We start from the raw sequence: 16263 nt of genomic DNA, 5'->3' as shown, positions 1-16263 counted from the left end.
AATATAAAGTATATAATTATTACAATTACAGTTTATGATACAGATACTATTTGTGCTCTGTTTTTTTATATTATCAAATGTTACTAATGTCTTGTTCGTTTTCATACTTTATTTAATTTATAAAGAAAAGAATATAATCTTTTTGTTACAAAGAAATTGCATTATATATATATACATAATACATGACAGCGGTGTGTTCATAATTGTATCTACTCTACTTATTAAACCTTTTATATTGTTTTTATTTTCATTATCCTTATAATCATAAATAATTAAATTATACTTAATATAAAAATTATCACGCATAATACATACGCTCGTATCTTTATCATTTACAAATGTATTAATTACATTATTCGCACACAAGGTGAAAGTGTATATATGATTATTTCTTTGGGAATCACGTTGAAGAAGAACAGTATTTAGAAATTTTCATTTAAAGAAATATATAATAATAATTTATTTTCCAATGTAAAATTATATACATGAAAGTAATTTTGGGATAACAAAAGACAAGTTACATAAATTTTACTGTATAATATAAAAAAAATGTAAGTGTAAATTATTTTTTAAAAATAAATGCAAAATATAAAAAAAAATAAATTATATATATGTATATATATATATGTACATACACACAGATATATACTATATATGGATTTATTATAATATAGAATTTAAATACATTCTGATCTGTTCCATGAATAAATTCAGTTTTTATGTTTTATATTCATTTTATATCACATAGAAAGTAATAGATATTAATTGAACATATTATGTGCATTTGTTTTATTTTTTTTTTTTTTTTTTTCTATTTTTTTCATTAATTGTTGTAAAGGATATATGAAAAACTAATATACATTAATATTAGAATTAGTATTATCTTTTAGTATGAAATTTTTTTCCTGTTAATTAACTTAGGAATATTATCATTTAAAAATGATAAATAAAAAATAATTTTTTTTAGTAAAGAATGCAATTTCTAAAAATTATCTTCATTGCAACATTGACAACAACATTATATCCATTTTTGTATTACTCTATTTATAATTTGTTATTCATGCATTTACATTTATGCAACTTGTGCATCATTATATATTTATTTTCTCTTATAACTTCAATAAAAAATAATTATAAAAAAACTTAGTAAATATTATTTATTATAAATGCTATGTCATTTCATTGAGAATCATAATGCAATATATTAGTTCCGTTTAAAATTAATTTTCTATTGACAGTAAAACAATATTTTAATTTTTTAATATTATAATTCTATAATTATACTTTATTACATAAGTTCTAGCATATGTTTATAATCAGCTAATATATCAGTACATTTTTCTTTTGTTAATTTTTATAAATATCCCTATATATAAATGACATTTTTTTATCTTACATAATATTCATAAATATCTTTAAATGATAGTTATATTTCGTATAAGATTATTACATTAATATAATAATAACAATAAGGAATAATATGTAAAAGAAATGTATGTATTAGCAACTTAAAAAGCTACTTATTAACTTGAATTATATTTATAATTTATAATGAAATTTAAAAAAATGAATAAACATGTTTTTCTTAATAAAATAATTTGTTAATGATCTCGTGAATAAGAAAAGAAGTGAACAAAATGTATATACGTATATGTACTAAACAAAATTTATTAGTTTGTTTTCAGACAAAATTATCAAACTATTATTTTAACTTCTTTATGTTTTGTCTTTTTCTCACTTGATTAATCATCATATTTCAAAAGTGTAGTAAGCAATAAACGATTGTTATAGTGAGATAACATTAAAATAATAAGCCATCCTTCATAGTGTACATTGCAACTATATTACAAATAAACCTAATTTATAGTTGAGAAGATTAATAAGCTATATGAAAAAAATTAATCCGAGTTAGAGCTATAAGACCATCTAACACGACGTTTCACCTTTTTAGATCTTGATTTTGATCGCGATCTTAGATGTTTTGATTTTTTATGACTTTTATGTAATTTGCGCTTCTCTTTGCTAGATGAACTATTTTTAGAATCGGAATGTTTCGATATTGAACATGTTTCACTTTTAGATGACATTACTGAATTTGTTACACTTGAATTAGAGATGGAAGATCGACTACGAGATCTACTACGAGATCTGCTACGAGAACTACTACGAGATCTGTTATGAGATTTACTAGATCTGCTAGATCTGCTACGGGATCTATTTCGAGATCTACTACGCGATCTAATACGAGAACGTTTTCTTCTTTTATCTTTACATAAATCCCTATGTTTAGATCTTCTTTTATGTTTGTATGATCTATCTGAATAATTGCTAAATTGGCTATTGGAACATGTACTATTCTCTCTCTTTAAGAAATCTGTGTCTATCGAATTACTAGCATCTTCACTATCGTATTCATTTTTACATTTATGAACTTGTCGTTTTCTACAGCTTGATCTTTTATTTTTTTTCTGCTTGTGAGAAGATTCGCTAGTACTTCTGGTTCTAGATCGTTTATTTTCCTTGTATTTGTAATTTTTTCGACTAGAATCATCTAATAATATTACATCGGTTATCATTCGGGATTTATCTTTATTTTTACCATCTCTTTCAATTTTTTCAATATCATAAACACGTGAGCTTGTAGAACCTTTAGTTCTTGACTTTTGTTGTAAAAGTTCACATTTGTGAGTTTCTTTACTTTCATTACATGTCTCACTGCTGCTAGTGCTACTACTATTACTATTACTAGTACTAGTAGTGCTGCTGCTACTGCTACTACTGCTACTACTGCTAGTACTGCTACTACTGCTGCTGTTAGTACTGCTGCCATTATTGTTATTAAGGACATTATTTTCTTCATTGTATCTTTCTTCTTTTTTTATTAAATCCTTACGCACATTTACTGTACCTTTAATTGAATTTGTTTCTTTTCTTGATTTTACTTCACTCAATTTCTTCTTTCTATCTTCTTCCAAACTAGATTCGCTAGAACTATATGGTTTTATTTTTCCACGTTGACTGCTTCTTCTACTACTTTTATTTCTGAAATCACTTTCACCTGAACTTGAAACACTACTATCTACTCTTTTACGGTTCTTGAAATTACTGTGTTTACGTCTTTTATTATTGATTTTTTTCTTTGACGATTTCTTTACATGACTTCGACATTGTCTGCTTCTTCTAGGATTGTAATCACTATCTGACGAATTATCGCTTGAAGAAGATGATATTTCTGAGATAATAGTCCTTATGATTTCACTATTTACCTTATTAGACGATCCTTTTTTAGAATTAAATGATGTACTAGCTTGAGGAACATCCTCGTAAACAGAAGTTTGCACAGGTCTATTAAACAATAATACAAAATATATATTCATATGTACATTATTTAAACTTATTTAAACTTATAGATATTCAAGTTAGTATAAAAGAAACTTACTCTGCATTATCATTAGATACATAAGCTGTATTTGCATCCTCAGGATCGGAAGAGACTAATTCTATTATCTCAGGTGTTCTTTCATGACGAGGTTTGACATAACAGATCACTTCGCATTCGTCATCTGAAGATCCAGATGATATTGTCAAAACATCTGGTACATTATATGGCATTTCCAATTGAAAAGATTGCCCAACAGTACTAGGTCCTGATATAAGTAAATATTATATTAATATTTGCTGAAGCTATGATTTATAGTAGAATTTAGGAAATAATTATATTTTTTTTTGTTACCAGGCATATTAACTGGGTGTGGTCCTACGCCAGGTAATTCAGCATTTACACGTAAATCAATTGCTTCATCAAGTACATGAACATCTGAATCATCGGAAGAAGTACTACTGCTACTAGATACAGGTGAAACAACATGTGAAACGTAATCTCTTGATAAACCTATCACAAAATATATAAATTTTTAATTTCAGTAAATTACTAAAATAATTATATTATATAAAACTTTTATAAACCTTCAAATAAATAAGTAACAGCTTGATCATATGCAACTATATCATAATTAGTCCCTGCAAAATTAAATAACTCATGTATAAAATGTTCTGTATGTACACCAAAATATGGTCGCACAATATTTTGAAATTGGAGACTTCTAATATCATGACGTGTTAATGCGTCCATAATCCTTCTTAAAACATATGGAATATGTGCCGGTCTATTGTTAATTAATATATGTAATTCTCTGTTTAACCATGGAACAAGACGATCCAATTCCCTTGGATATCTCCTATAAAATATAATTTACTTATTGATTTCATTGCTACTGCAACTTACAATAAATGATAAAGATCATATTGAAACATGCCGATAATATTCAGCGCTACATTCTTGAAAACGTCCAAATCCAAAACGTCCAGGTAAAGAAGTAGCCCATATTCCATATGTGTATATAGCACGACGAAAAGTAGGATTCATGCGCCTGTGTTCTTCTCCTGGAACCTGTCGCTGCATAACTGGTATTATCTGTTCTCTTGCAATCTGTTCAGTGTTTGATATGGCTCCACGACGACGATTATCATTCATAGTTGTTCTACGAGGTTAAATTAGACAAAAGTTACAAATGTGATTTTCCTCAATTTTGTTCCTTTAGTTTATATATAATTTGTTACATTATTACCTGTAGAAGAAACGCCGTAAACCAACATCCCAATTTCCATCTACTTCAAAATTAACATCTAAATGCTGGATTGCCATGACTGGAGGTTGTGGAATTTGAGACGTTAATTCGCGTGGTACATGATATTGATCATAATCTTCTTCTGATCTTACATTATGTATGATTGATTTAAAAGTTTGTTTGCATAATGGACATTCTGTTTTTATTTTAGACCATTGTAATAAGCAATTAAAGCAAAATTGATGTAAGCAACTGTCAGTAAATGATGTGTTGATAAGTTTTCCAAGACAAATACTACAATTAGGAGGTGGAGAGGCTGCCCCTTCACTTCTTTCGCTGCTATCAGAACTTTGTACAACCCCTTCAGACTTAATTGGCTCTTCCTTTACTTGTACTTGACCCTCCATGGTAATTTAATATTTTATATCATTCAAACAATCATCTGTTGAAATCATTATTAGGATATCATAAAGCAAGAACTTTTTGAATAATTTAATATTATAGTAAACTAATTTAACTTTATATATAATATGGATATGCATGTAAAAATATATGAATATATTAAATTTAAAAATAATTTTTTTTCTTATTTGTTAACAACATATGCATAATAATATTGAAATTCTATTGATATTATATAAACATATAATTTTCAACAGTCTGATTTAAATATTGATATATAAATTATAATGCATATTGCACACATATGTGTTAGAATTATTTTCTGCCTTTTTTCTTTTTTAAGTATTTTTGATTCAAATGTATAAAAAGTAAATCACCTTTAAGGACGCGTATGTCATTTTATAATACGATTAGGTAAAGTTAGGCGTAATAAATAATCCGCACCATTTTTTTTTCTTTTTTTTTTTTTTTTTCTTTTTTTTTTCTTTTTTTTTTTTTCTTTTTTTTTTTACGAATATTGAAGTACAAACGATATTATTTGAGTAACGCTATAAGAAAATGGATTCGAAAAAAATGATTGGAAGAATAAGCACGTCATAAATTGACAGTGTTCTATCGTTTTTCATGGAGTACTCTTGTTTTTTGGGATTTATCTAGTATCATCAATAATAAACAATTTAATAAGATTAATATTTTACCTTAAAATAGATAACAGAAAATGTATAAATTTTCGACAAAATTCAATACTGTTTGACGTGAAACTGATTTTTTTTACGACTCACGACATCGACGACCATAAGGCAAAAACTAACGTAGGATACGTTCAGTTGGTACTCCATGTGGTTATACAAATGATATAAGAATCGACTAGAGAAATATAGATGGATCTTTCCGTTAACCAACGCCATCTATTAATATTTGTTTTCCTTTTGTAATTTAATTTTTTATTTACTTAAAACGTTAATACTGTCTTTTTTAATGATTATTTATAATAAGAAATTATTTAATTTTATAATTTTAATAATATTTCCATCTTATATTCAATTGCTATTTAAGATTATGATTTTTAAATTTACCACACAGTTTAAGTTTATCGTTATATCAATTAGTATATGTATATGTATCAATTCAATATAATATATACATATATATATATATATATATATAAACATTAATTTAAAAAATTTATTGTAAAATATGTTAATATAATCATAAGAATTGATACGAATATAAAAATTCCAAAAAAATTTAAATAAACCTCTTATTAACGATATTTTGATCACGTGATATATGATATCGCAAAGGACTTTCTTTATTGGATGCTTGGCAATTCTGCTTATGGTATATTTTCGCACTTTATCTAGCACATATTTGAAGAAGTGTTGATTCTTGTCTTACCTGCATGTATTTTTTCGATACGAATTAATGAAATATTTTACGCGCGACAAAATAAAAAGTAATCTGTACCTAATTATTTTTCTGTAATATCTATACATTTCGTGTCACGAGAATATAAATTTCAACAACGATGGCATTGTGTTATACTAGGTATTAAATGTTATTTCATTTAATTTCTTTAATCAAATCAGAATTACAACATTAAATATATTTTAGGCTTCTTTGTCGACGAAGTATTGGCTTTCAACATTTTCGAAGCTTATATACAAGCAAGTGAGTGTTAATGTATTATGTAATATCGATTTGATCATCTGACTGTCAATTATATTTCTCTTCTAAAATCAATTTATTTAAATGTTAAGGAATATTTTTTTCTGCTTATTTGAATATCTGCAAAGATAACAAATTAAAAATGTATATATATATATCATAATATATACTTTTATCTTAAAGAAAATTACAAACGAGTATTGTATAATAAAAATTCAATATGTTATAGTTCACTTACCACATCTTTATCACAACCATTACGTGCAAATATCTGTGAAACACACGATGAAAAGAATATGCGTCTTAAACGACCTATGTCACCACATTTGACTATCTATCAAGTGCAATTAACAGCATTGCTTTCTATATCACATCGTACAACTGGCATAATACTATCAAGTTATGCTATGTTTTTAGGTCTTGGTAAGTATATAATTTTTCATCATACATTGTGAAAAATCAGAATCAATATTTTTTTGATGATATCTCTCTTTAATATTACTACAGACATTTTTTTTTTCTCTTTTGTTATGTTCTAGGTACTTTATTTGTGCCAGGTGGAATACCTTGCGTTATAGAACTTTTAAGCGAATTAAATTTGCCTGTTCCTATACTTTTTGCAGGCAAAACATTACTTGCTTTTCCTGCTACATTTCATATGTTCAATGGATTTCGACATTTGGTAAACAGTTGATATATAAAATAACTGCAATATAAAACAAAATTATTTTAAAAATAAATTTTGTCTATTTTTTATAATATTACAGGCTTGGGATTTAGGAATGTTTCTGACAATTAAACAAGTATATTCAACAGGCTATGCAGTAGTTGCTTTAGCAGCTATTTCTGCTGTTGTTTTAGCAGCTATGTAAGCACTAAAACTAAGTGGATTATTTCAGAAATTATTTATTTTTAGAAATTCGTTGTTATTTGGATGTGCGTCATATTTCATCCTATAATGTTAGTATTGTATGAAATAAAATAAGTTATTATAGAGATACATTTTTTACAAATTCTTTTGTATGGTTGTGTCTTACAGATTGAACTGTTTCTAATACTTTTTAATCTGTTCATTTATTTAGGTAAACATTGTAGGGGAGAAATTAAGGAAATGTATTTATGTAAAGACCAATGCAAAAATTGTATTTTCCTTAAATGTGAAATACAATACAATATTTCATATATTTCGGATGTTTTGTACATAATAAAATATTTACGATTAGACATTTGTCAAAATAGATCGTTGTTCTAATACTTTATATCAATAACTTTAATTAGATTTTTAAAATCATACGAAATCTTCAAGCGACGAATCCATAAATTTTTTATATATAGCCATAAATCTAGCAATAAAAGCTTCTAAGTGAAAAATAGCTTTAGATCCATTTAGCATTCTATGCTCATATTCAGCAGCTATGAATGTAATTTCACTTTTTAATTGAAGATCACAATTTTTGATACATTCTTGTAACAATCCTTTAAAAATTACATCACAAGGTATTAAATGCGTTAATAATTCATAAAGTCTTTTTCTAATATCTAATAGCTTTTTAGGAGTTTGTTCTGTTATCATCATATTAGCCGTAGTACGAATAAATATTTGCCAATCAGGTTCTGAAATATTTTGATTGGCAGTAAATGGATACCTGAAAGAAACATTAAAATTTTTATTGAAGAAGAGAGGGGATAGCATATAAGATTTAATTAAATATTTAATTTTTACTTACTGTTCAACTTTACAAGCTTCAAGCATTAATATTGCCCTTCTAAGATTCCTCCCACTAATATTAGCAATTCTGGTAGCTAATTCATCTGGCAAAGTTAGACTTTCCCGTTTACAGACTGATTGTAAAATAGATTTAATTTCTGTTATCGATGGTGCAGGAACACGTATTCCTAGGCATCGAGATCGAATAGCTGGTGATACACGAGATATAGAATTTGCACAAAGAATTAATCTGCAAGTAGCAATATATTTTTCCATGGTTCTACGTAGTGCATGTTGAGCATCCCTTGTAAGTTGATCCACATTTGTTAATAAAATCACTATTTTATAAATAGAATAGTTTATATTTTTCTATCAAAATATTTCGCTTAGTATTTACTAAGTATTTGCTTCAAATTTTATACCTTTAAACTCTCTTTGTCCGGTCGGATCAATTTGATGAGTTTGTGCTGTCATTTTTACTAAATCCATTACAACAACTTTATCATATATATTTACATCGCTGGGATTTACTTCTATGTGATAATTACTGCTTATAGTCATTATTTCTAATTTTTTTTTAGAAGGAGTCTATAACAATAATAGAATTCCAATTAACATATTATTTTTTGATTAATTACTTTAAAAAATTATTCTCTCAAATAAAACGAACCTCAAACTGCATATTTTCCATTCGTAATCTTTCAACTCCAGAACCATATAATTCTTTCAAAATACACATTATACGAGTTTTTTTTCCAGCTCCGGATGGTCCATATATTAACAAATGTGGAAAGTCTCCTTTATGTACCTGTTATTAAAAATAAAACAATACTTATTTTTATACATCCATTATAGACAATGCACAGAATATAAGAATATGATTTTATTAAAGCAACATTTATATGTTGTCACATTTTGATAATTGCTATAAACTAAATATTATAAAAAAAAAAGAAATTGGGCGGGAACGTTATACTATCAATAACGAGGTCCAACCTTATTTTTTCTACCGGTATACTGCAATTTCTTTATAATTACCATATTTTTAAGATATTCTGCTTGTTCCTTATGATAATCTAATTTAGAAAATGTAGTTGGCCTATATTTATCTACCCACAAACTCATTTTTTTTGTTTAGATTCTTAAGAAAAACGGTAAAAAATTTAAGACTATGATCCTTTTCCTTCGGTCGTATATGATCTTTATTTAGAAACTGCTACGTCATAACCAATAACATCGTTTCGCGCTAGAATTAAAAAAAAAGGATCTTATATATATACAATGAATATTGCAAAAAAAATTTATTTAAATTATTTCAATAATTAATAATAAGTGTTAAAATAATAAAAAGTGTTTAAATTAAAATATTTTACAGGAGAAAATAAAAAAATTTGATTTATTATACTGCAATGCTATAATTCGTAATTCTTATAAGTTAATCATTTTATAAATTCAGTTTTTACAATTGCATTTCATTAAGTATTTCTTATCCTAAATATTTTTTATCTTAAACAAATACTTTCATAAATATGTGTTTTGCGCGTTAATGCACATATGCATTCTTTTTCTATGCTATCAGTTAGTGCATCTGTGCAGCAGAAAGTTACTACGTAGTTCGTGCACATGGCTTCAGTAAAACTTTTTTGTTTGTGAGGCGCTATTCTTCTATACTTGAAAAAGTCGTTCTATAGCCATTGGTATCGTGGTAAAGAGATCTGGTTTTATAAACAAAAATATGCAACAAAGTTATTATTTTAGATTCTATTATTTTTCATAGTAACAAAGTTATAAATGTTTTTTTCAAGCACTATTATTAAAAGGTAAGAGTGCTAAATGCTCCTTTAAATTTACAAAATGTGTTTTCAGCATAAACAAATAAACAGTATTAAAGATAAAAATAAAAAAGGAAAAAACTAGTTTGGATTTATAGTTAGACATGATTTAGAAATGCAAAATATACTTGGATATATATACTGCTAACGTAATGGAACTGAAAGTATGGGTGGAAGGTATACAACGTATTGTGTGTGGAGTTACAGAAAATACTACTTGTCAGGTTTGTTGTGAAGCACAATGTATGTATGTCGTAGAATATTGAATATTAATATATTTACTTCAATTATGTCATTGAAAAATACTTAAAGCATTTTAATAATTATCTGTTTCTAGGATGTTGTATATGCTCTTGCACATGCAACAGCACAGACCGGTAGATTTACCTTAGTAGAACGTTGGAGAACTAATGAACGGCTTTTAGCTCCATATGAAAACCCTCTTAAGGTATAAAATATTTTTAAAAGTTAAAGCATATAAAATATATCAGTATCATAAATATGTTAAATTAATATATTTAAAAGTATCTATATAAAAATAAGTAATAATACAGAGTATCTCTAAAGCAGTATCTCTAAAAACAGATTTTATTAAAATGGGGAGAGTATTCTTCTGAAGTCCAGCTGATTTTGAGACGTTCTATTGATAACAATAAAAATCCAGGATCATCAGCATCAAGAATAACCCATGGAACACGAATAAATGGGACAACAAATATGTCATCAGAAGTTGGAGCAACAAACAATGTTCAAGAGGATTCTAAAACTACTCCAACGATTTTAAATTCAGATTTTGATGACTTACAAGGTGGCCTAGAAAGAAATCGCGATACAAGAAAGTCATTAACATTTGGTGGATTTCAAGGGAATCTTACTGAGAATAATGCTGATGTAAAACAATATCCTTTTTTTATATGCAATCATTTTTAGAAATTCTATTGTACATATATTTTATAATTTTTAATTTTTGTACAGATTCAAATGGAGAATGTTGCTATTGTTCAGCCTACACCACATTTTAAAAACAAAGAATTAAATATCCGAAAAAATATCCCACAATCTCCTACACGAGGTGCTAATCCTGATAGTAAGCTAATATTTTTTTGATTTTTAATTTTATTGACAAATTCATTAACAATTTCATAAGAATTAATGATTTAATTATAGCTAATTTTTATTCTTATTTATTTTTAGTTAATGCGCATTTATCTCAGAAAAAAATAAGGGAGGTTCCTCCTTATAGAGATCCTCCAGGACCAGCTTCTCCTCCATTACGAACATTACCACCATATAGAGATCCACCACCACCAAATTTAAATAGTCCAGCAAGATCGCAATACGCTTCTAGCACAAACAGTAATATTCCACATATTCATAAAGAAGAGCAACCATCATCTAGCAACACTGTAAAATTGAAAAGAAATTTAATTCAGGTAGTATAATTAAAGGAAATTGTTTTACATTTTTAACGGGTATGTGCGATGTTTTTGTTTCTAGGAATTTCAAGATACAAAAAGTCAAACCCAAACAATTGGTCAATTATCTGGCCAAACACAGAATATGATGACTGTTGCTTATACTCAACGTTATGTTGACCTTATTAGACTAGTCAATAAACAAAGAGATACTATTAGTGCACAACAAGCAGATCTCACTAAAGTAAGTGAAAATAAATATATGATTGTATAAACTCTAATATATCTGTATTATTTATTTATTTTAGTTTGACGCAGAAATATTATATTGGGAAACTAAAAATAGAGAACAAATGCATCAAATGGATTTTATTTCCCAAGAATTAAATCGCATTGAAGCAAATGGTCGTATTATAGAAGATCAGGTATATATTTATATATTTCAAACATAAAAATATGACTTAATATTTAAAAATGAATTTATAAAAATTCATTAAAATTTACATTGTGTTAATACATATCAGCTTAAAGAATTAGCTCATGTGGAAGAAGAAAGTGAAATTGTAAGGCAGCAAGAAAAAACTTTAAAATCTGAGATAACGCTTCTCAGATCAAAGCTTGCAAATTGTGAAACAGAATTACTTCAATGTAAAAATAAGATTAGGTAAAAACATAAGAATTTATTAATAATACTTTTATATGCCTGATTTTAATAATGTTTTTCATGTAATAGATTTATCATGGAAGAACTTGCTGTAGAACAACATAATACTAATCGTGAGACAGACGAGCGTCAAATAATTGAACGAAAAATAATTAATGAAGTTGAACGTCTTCAGAACGAAGTAGAACAAGCTAAACGATCAGCCGAGTTAGCTTCACAATGCGCAGAATCGTTAAAACTTGAAATAGTTAGTTTGGAGTCGGCGATTGTAGAAAAAAAATTACAAGTTGAGAGATTAGTAGCTGATATGAAAGAGGCAAATTTACAAAGTTTAACTGTTGCTTGTCAAGATGAACAAGTAAAATCTTTACTAGAAGGTATATATTGTCTGTATAGATAGATTGCCCTTAACGAATATACTATATAATTAATTCATTATATTTTATTATATATATATATTTTTTTTAGGTGCCCATAAACCAGGAAGTACACGTAAAATGATAGGATCTCCTAGACAATTAGAGACAGCAGTACCCACAAGTAAAAATCCACATGGAGTTTGGGTCTAAACATATGCTTTATGTAAATAGATTTATATATGGATGTTTATGTACAAGAATAATCGTGTAATTGCAAAATACTGCTTGTCGTTTATCAAGTTAATAACATTCCGACAAATGTTCACTTCTTCTGTTGGATGTTATGAAAGGAATTACTATTATAGTGTTCTACTTATCCATTCCTTCTCTATTATTACAGTAAAAATTAAAAAAGATTAGAGGTACAAATGTAATAATTATCTTTATTGATATATGTATATAAATGTATAACTCTAAATATTCTTTAGAGATTATGAACCACAAATATGGTCATATCATTAGTCAAGTTTTCTTTATATTTTGTTACCATCCTTTTAAATACATATTATTACATATTTTTTTTTATGTTCATACTTTTGTTTAATTAATTCAATTATTGGATAATTCAATATAAGAACTAGGCAGTTATAGAAAGTACCTTTGTAGATATACTATTATTGATATTATTTAAGTGATGTATATTTAATGATATAAGTATAATTCATGTTTTTTTTCTTATAATATACTAATACTACTTATAATAAATTTTTTATTTTTTTGCACTTCACATTACAAGTTCAATTAATTATTTCTTCATGCTAGATGTATCAGAGGAGCACGAGCAGTTTTTATTTTGTTTAACGATAGGGTTTTTTTCTAAATAACATAATCATATTTAATTTTTAAATATATTTTATTTTATAGGTAATTATTTCTATTTTTTTTAGTTCTCCTTATTATTAAAAATAATGATTAATTAAAAAGAATATATATATTTTTTCAATATATTTGAAATATGTAAATAAAATAATTATTGCAAAACGTTAATTAATCTCTTCGAATTTAGATAAAATCTTAAAATATTATTAACAATAATTGCATCAATATCTACCTTTTGAAGGTTTTTTCTGAATCACGAATGAAAATTCTTTTCACTAGCTACATTCTATTTCTAGGGAAATCTCTTGATGTATTGTTTGCATCACTGGGTACATCTGAGTTCTGTTGACTCTTTCAAATTTTAACTGCAGCATATGATTAAATACCTTTACCGTTTTATCTATTTTTAAGTAGACTAGTAATACTTAAGAAAATTCTTTTATCGTATAGAACAAATGAAGATTTTTCATTCTTGTTTAAATTTGAATAAGATTTCTTCACAATCTTTTTAATACAATTATATTTTGACAATAATTATATAGGATCCAGATGAATTGTTTTATTTATGTGTGTATAATTATTTATAAATATTAAATAAGGAAAAATATATGTACATTAAAGAAATGAATTCTCCAAGATCACCACATAATAATCTTAGTTCTGAATTGAAGAATATTATTACTAACAAAAATGCACTGAGCATGAAATCACGTATGAAAGGTATAATTATTGCTAAATGTTATGTTTATAATGAGCTAACTTAATTTATTATTTTCAGTTTTAAATGCTCTTAATGAAGATGACGTGAGAAATAGAGCTGAAAGAGAAAAGCGTTTGCGACTCCAAGCTATACAAGAAATTTTAACAACAGAGGTCACATATTTACAACAGTTAGAAATATTAATGGAGGTCTTTAACTTATTTTATAGTTTATAGATAATGTATTGTACATTAAAATTTAATAATAATATTTTTCAGTTTTTTTTACAACCAATCATTGAAAAGAAATTGGTAAATCATATAATATTAAATACATTGCTTGAAAATATAAAAACATTATATAACATTAGTGGAGAATTAATTAAGGAATTAAAACAAGATACTGAAAACATTTCTGGAGCATTTTATAAGCTTGCACCATTTTTTAAGTTATATTCTGTTTATGCATACGATTATGAACAAGTGTCAACACTTTTACAGGTACTCAAATGTGTTTACTTTTATATTGAACAAGTAAATGGTTATTTAATAAAAATCTTTATCTTTTTTACAGGTTACTCAAGAGAAGGATCCTTCTTTTAAAAATTTCATAAGCAAACAAGAAACAAGACCAGAAGTTGGAAAATCGTTGTCTTCATTATTAATTACTCCGATACAGAGAGTACCAAGATATAAATTACTTTTGAAAGAAGTTCTACAACATACTCCTAATAAACACAAAGAGTATAATCTTTTACAAGGTAATAAATTATTTATATTCATAATTATGATGTGATTATTATATATATTTTTATTAAAATGTCATTTTTTGTACAGCATGTTTAGTAGAAGTTGAAAAAGCTGCAGTACATATTAATAATTTAGTTGCCGAGAATGAAGATATTCAAAGATTATTGATGCTTCAAAAGTGTATTGTAAATGGAGTTAATTTAGTAAAGCCTGGAAGAAAATTAATTAAGCAAGGAACATTAATGAGAGTTTCAAGGAATGGCGATACTGCTTATAGAAGATATTTTGTACTTTTAAATGATACTTTATTATATTGTAAGGGAAAACCAGATAGTTCATTGACTGTACGTTGTGTACTTCCCTTAAATAAGTGTAAAGTAGAAAGTGTCTTAAGTGGTGGACTTTTTCGTGTTACATGCTTAGAAGAAATGCTCTTTTTATATTCAGAAAATGGTGACAGCAACTCTTGGATACAATTATTACAAAAAGCCATTGAAAAGGTATTATTCTCATGTAATCATTTATTTTTATAATACAATCTAACTTCAATTCATTCGTGTTTGTAGTATACGGAATGTAGACAAACTTTGAGGAAAGATAGTAGTTCAAGGCAACCACTGAGACATAAAAATATAAATTTATTTCCATCTGAGGATTTACAAGAAAGATACATCAAACGAAAAAGAACAAAAAATACAAAAGATGTAGGGCTTAATTATTCATTATTTTGATTTAAGTATATTGATTTGATTAAATAAATCTTTTCTTTAATAATAAATAGGTTCAATTGAATCCATCGAATATAATGTATTTTGAGAAGGAAAATCAAGAAAATGAAATGGAAGAACAACAAGAGAATTGTTTTCGATTAAATAGAAAATTAAAGAGATTTAAACATGATATTTCTACAGGGATTCCTATGGACAAGGTTTAACAAAAATAATTTAAGAAACATATGTATAAATATTTAAGTTCTTTATAATATTATTATACAAATTTTTCTTTTTTTTGTTTTCATTTTTTTAGGATACATCAGAAATTTGCTTTATGGAAAGTTCAGATATGTCAGTATCGTATTTGAACAATTCAGATTCTATGCATTATTTATCATTAGTATTCAAAAATATTTGTGAATTTTTTTCATATGTTAGCTCATCCATACAAAATATTTTTAGATACAGATAGCATTTTTATATTCTTTTAATAATGAATTGTAATATATAGATGAGGAGTTTATAATACATTTTAAAAATTTTAGT

At 26.2% G+C, this 16263-nt stretch overlaps 5 protein-coding genes across 15 annotated transcripts; 3 read left to right on the top strand and 2 right to left on the bottom strand.

The window, feature by feature from the left end:
* Nucleotides 1-94: 94 nt before the first annotated feature.
* On the bottom strand, nucleotides 95-5887 carry LOC124949751 (E3 ubiquitin-protein ligase Topors). 2 transcript variants are annotated; one of them, XM_047495406.1, is made up of 7 exons: nucleotides 5729-5887; nucleotides 4629-5070; nucleotides 4317-4541; nucleotides 3967-4238; nucleotides 3734-3892; nucleotides 3440-3647; nucleotides 95-3345 (listed from the first exon to the last, which is right to left on the bottom strand). In XM_047495406.1, the coding sequence occupies exons 2-7, from the start codon at nucleotides 5033-5035 to the stop codon at nucleotides 1899-1901; spliced, it is 2718 nt and encodes a 905-aa protein (XP_047351362.1). In that variant the 5' UTR covers nucleotides 5036-5070; nucleotides 5729-5887; the 3' UTR covers nucleotides 95-1898. The 2 variants fall into 2 exon arrangements, with proteins under 2 accessions (XP_047351362.1, XP_047351363.1); XM_047495407.1 differs by having other exon boundaries at nucleotides 5408-5865.
* A 456-nt stretch (nucleotides 5888-6343) lies between these two features.
* LOC124950097 (succinate dehydrogenase cytochrome b560 subunit, mitochondrial-like) lies at nucleotides 6344-7936 on the top strand. 2 transcript variants are annotated; one of them, XR_007101254.1, is made up of 6 exons: nucleotides 6345-6578; nucleotides 6645-6701; nucleotides 6928-7121; nucleotides 7238-7380; nucleotides 7466-7658; nucleotides 7781-7936. XR_007101254.1 is itself a non-coding variant. In XM_047496312.1 (5 exons), the coding sequence occupies exons 1-5, from the start codon at nucleotides 6559-6561 to the stop codon at nucleotides 7568-7570; spliced, it is 519 nt and encodes a 172-aa protein (XP_047352268.1). In that variant the 5' UTR covers nucleotides 6344-6558; the 3' UTR covers nucleotides 7571-7698. The 2 variants fall into 2 exon arrangements, 1 of the variants encoding a protein (XP_047352268.1); XM_047496312.1 differs by lacking the exon at nucleotides 7781-7936 and having other exon boundaries at nucleotides 6344-6578; nucleotides 7466-7698.
* Nucleotides 6401-9630, bottom strand: LOC124950096 (replication factor C subunit 3). The gene is made up of 5 exons (XM_047496310.1): nucleotides 9445-9630; nucleotides 9077-9214; nucleotides 8829-8994; nucleotides 8426-8744; nucleotides 6401-8344 (listed from the first exon to the last, which is right to left on the bottom strand). The coding sequence occupies exons 1-5, from the start codon at nucleotides 9529-9531 to the stop codon at nucleotides 7987-7989; spliced, it is 1068 nt and encodes a 355-aa protein (XP_047352266.1). The 5' UTR covers nucleotides 9532-9630; the 3' UTR covers nucleotides 6401-7986.
* A 373-nt stretch (nucleotides 9631-10003) lies between these two features.
* On the top strand, nucleotides 10004-13463 carry LOC124950094 (ras association domain-containing protein 8). 8 transcript variants are annotated; one of them, XM_047496300.1, is made up of 11 exons: nucleotides 10004-10151; nucleotides 10273-10462; nucleotides 10576-10686; nucleotides 10824-11129; nucleotides 11214-11325; nucleotides 11433-11674; nucleotides 11736-11897; nucleotides 11962-12078; nucleotides 12178-12317; nucleotides 12387-12694; nucleotides 12786-13463. In XM_047496300.1, the coding sequence occupies exons 2-11, from the start codon at nucleotides 10391-10393 to the stop codon at nucleotides 12884-12886; spliced, it is 1671 nt and encodes a 556-aa protein (XP_047352256.1). In that variant the 5' UTR covers nucleotides 10004-10151; nucleotides 10273-10390; the 3' UTR covers nucleotides 12887-13463. The 8 variants fall into 8 exon arrangements, with proteins under 8 accessions (XP_047352256.1, XP_047352257.1, XP_047352255.1 ...); XM_047496301.1 differs by having other exon boundaries at nucleotides 10018-10111; XM_047496299.1 differs by having other exon boundaries at nucleotides 10041-10462.
* Nucleotides 13464-13732: 269 nt separating this feature from the next.
* On the top strand, nucleotides 13733-16230 carry LOC124950095 (FYVE, RhoGEF and PH domain-containing protein 4-like). Of its 2 annotated transcripts, none has more exons than XM_047496308.1 (8): nucleotides 13733-14275; nucleotides 14334-14464; nucleotides 14534-14755; nucleotides 14829-15015; nucleotides 15092-15504; nucleotides 15571-15708; nucleotides 15786-15932; nucleotides 16031-16230. In XM_047496308.1, the coding sequence occupies exons 1-8, from the start codon at nucleotides 14164-14166 to the stop codon at nucleotides 16187-16189; spliced, it is 1509 nt and encodes a 502-aa protein (XP_047352264.1). In that variant the 5' UTR covers nucleotides 13733-14163; the 3' UTR covers nucleotides 16190-16230. The 2 variants fall into 2 exon arrangements, with proteins under 2 accessions (XP_047352264.1, XP_047352265.1); XM_047496309.1 differs by having other exon boundaries at nucleotides 13734-14122.
* The last annotated feature ends 33 nt before the right edge of the window (nucleotides 16231-16263 follow it).

This window comes from Vespa velutina, chromosome 6, assembly GCF_912470025.1.
Source record: "Vespa velutina chromosome 6, iVesVel2.1, whole genome shotgun sequence".
Lineage (NCBI taxonomy): Eukaryota > Metazoa > Arthropoda > Insecta > Hymenoptera > Vespidae > Vespa > Vespa velutina.
The sequence above is the reverse complement of the archived record's forward strand: the minus strand, read 5'-3'. Positions and strand labels throughout refer to the sequence as shown.

What these genes read in the sequence shown, in the direction of transcription:
- LOC124950096 (XM_047496310.1), bottom strand. Translation starts at nt 9,531, where the DNA reads ATGAGTTTGTGGGTAGATAAATATAGGCCAACTACATTTTCTAAATTA. An exon ending in CAGAATATCTTAAAAATATG is followed by an intron (nt 9,215 to 9,444) that starts GTAATTATAAAG and finishes TTTTAATAACAG; the next exon opens with GTACATAAAGGAGACTTTCC. An exon ending in CGGACAAAGAGAGTTTAAAG is followed by an intron (nt 8,745 to 8,828) that starts GTATAAAATTTG and finishes TTTATAAAATAG; the next exon opens with TGATTTTATTAACAAATGTG.
- LOC124950094 (XM_047496300.1), top strand. Translation starts at nt 10,391, where the DNA reads ATGGAACTGAAAGTATGGGTGGAAGGTATACAACGTATTGTGTGTGGA. An exon ending in AAAGAAATTTAATTCAGGTA is followed by an intron (nt 11,675 to 11,735) that starts GTATAATTAAAG and finishes TTTTGTTTCTAG; the next exon opens with GAATTTCAAGATACAAAAAG. An exon ending in AACAAGCAGATCTCACTAAA is followed by an intron (nt 11,898 to 11,961) that starts GTAAGTGAAAAT and finishes TATTTATTTTAG; the next exon opens with TTTGACGCAGAAATATTATA.
- LOC124950097 (XM_047496312.1), top strand. Translation starts at nt 6,559, where the DNA reads ATGGCATTGTGTTATACTAG. An exon ending in ATGGCATTGTGTTATACTAG is followed by an intron (nt 6,579 to 6,644) that starts GTATTAAATGTT and finishes AATATATTTTAG; the next exon opens with GCTTCTTTGTCGACGAAGTA. An exon ending in CGAAGCTTATATACAAGCAA is followed by an intron (nt 6,702 to 6,927) that starts GTGAGTGTTAAT and finishes AATATGTTATAG; the next exon opens with TTCACTTACCACATCTTTAT.
- LOC124949751 (XM_047495406.1), bottom strand. Translation starts at nt 5,035, where the DNA reads ATGGAGGGTCAAGTACAAGTAAAGGAAGAGCCAATTAAGTCTGAAGGG. An exon ending in TGTAGCGCTGAATATTATCG is followed by an intron (nt 4,239 to 4,316) that starts GCATGTTTCAAT and finishes TATATTTTATAG; the next exon opens with GAGATATCCAAGGGAATTGG. An exon ending in ACACCCAGTTAATATGCCTG is followed by an intron (nt 3,648 to 3,733) that starts GTAACAAAAAAA and finishes TACTTATATCAG; the next exon opens with GACCTAGTACTGTTGGGCAA.
- LOC124950095 (XM_047496308.1), top strand. Translation starts at nt 14,164, where the DNA reads ATGTACATTAAAGAAATGAATTCTCCAAGATCACCACATAATAATCTT. An exon ending in TACAAAAAGCCATTGAAAAG is followed by an intron (nt 15,505 to 15,570) that starts GTATTATTCTCA and finishes TCGTGTTTGTAG; the next exon opens with TATACGGAATGTAGACAAAC. An exon ending in CAGGGATTCCTATGGACAAG is followed by an intron (nt 15,933 to 16,030) that starts GTTTAACAAAAA and finishes TCATTTTTTTAG; the next exon opens with GATACATCAGAAATTTGCTT.